This window comes from Carlito syrichta, unplaced genomic scaffold, assembly GCF_000164805.1.
Source record: "Carlito syrichta isolate Samal-C Ts95f unplaced genomic scaffold, Tarsius_syrichta-2.0.1 Scaffold311765, whole genome shotgun sequence".
Lineage (NCBI taxonomy): Eukaryota > Metazoa > Chordata > Mammalia > Primates > Tarsiidae > Carlito > Carlito syrichta.
Genome location: NW_007255861.1, coordinates 169,798 through 170,212, shown reverse-complemented (window position 1 = coordinate 170,212; position 415 = coordinate 169,798). Strand labels below are relative to the sequence as shown.

Genomic DNA, 415 nt, shown 5'->3' with positions numbered 1-415 from the left:
AAAAAAAAAAAAAAGACGGTGGAGTGGAAGAAGAGGAGGAGAGAAAGAAAGAGGGAGGGAGGGAGGAGACACTGGGGACAATGAAGAGGAAGTAGGAAGAGGGCACCCGGAGGAAGAAGGGGGAGAGAAGCCTCGGGAGAGGAAAGCTGGCGAGGAGAGGGGAGGAGGCGTAGGGAAAGCCAGAGAAGGAGCAGAGGAAGGAAAGGGTCGAGGCTCGGCGGGAGGGGCGGGGACAGAGCTCCAGACCTCCCTTCCCGCCCCCAGGGTACCGCTCGCCGGTGACCCTGGTGCGGAAGGGCTGCTGGACAGGCCCGTCCAGCGGCGAGATGCAGTCCAACGAGGAGGCGCTGCCGCCCGACTACTCGCTGGTGCGCGGCTGCTCGCGCGACTTGTGCAACACCGACCTCATGACCCA

At 63.1% G+C, this 415-nt stretch overlaps 1 protein-coding gene across 1 annotated transcript in view; it reads left to right on the top strand.

The window, feature by feature from the left end:
- Window positions 1-264: 264 nt before the first annotated feature.
- Window positions 265-415, top strand: part of LYPD5 (LY6/PLAUR domain containing 5) — a gene marked incomplete at its 5' end in the record, with an annotated part of 1,667 nt that continues 1,516 nt past the window's right edge. Inside the window, one exon of the mRNA XM_021718048.1 lies at window positions 265-413. Within this exon, the coding sequence (XP_021573723.1) occupies window positions 265-413 (149 nt within the window). The remainder of the gene's footprint in view (window positions 414-415) is intronic.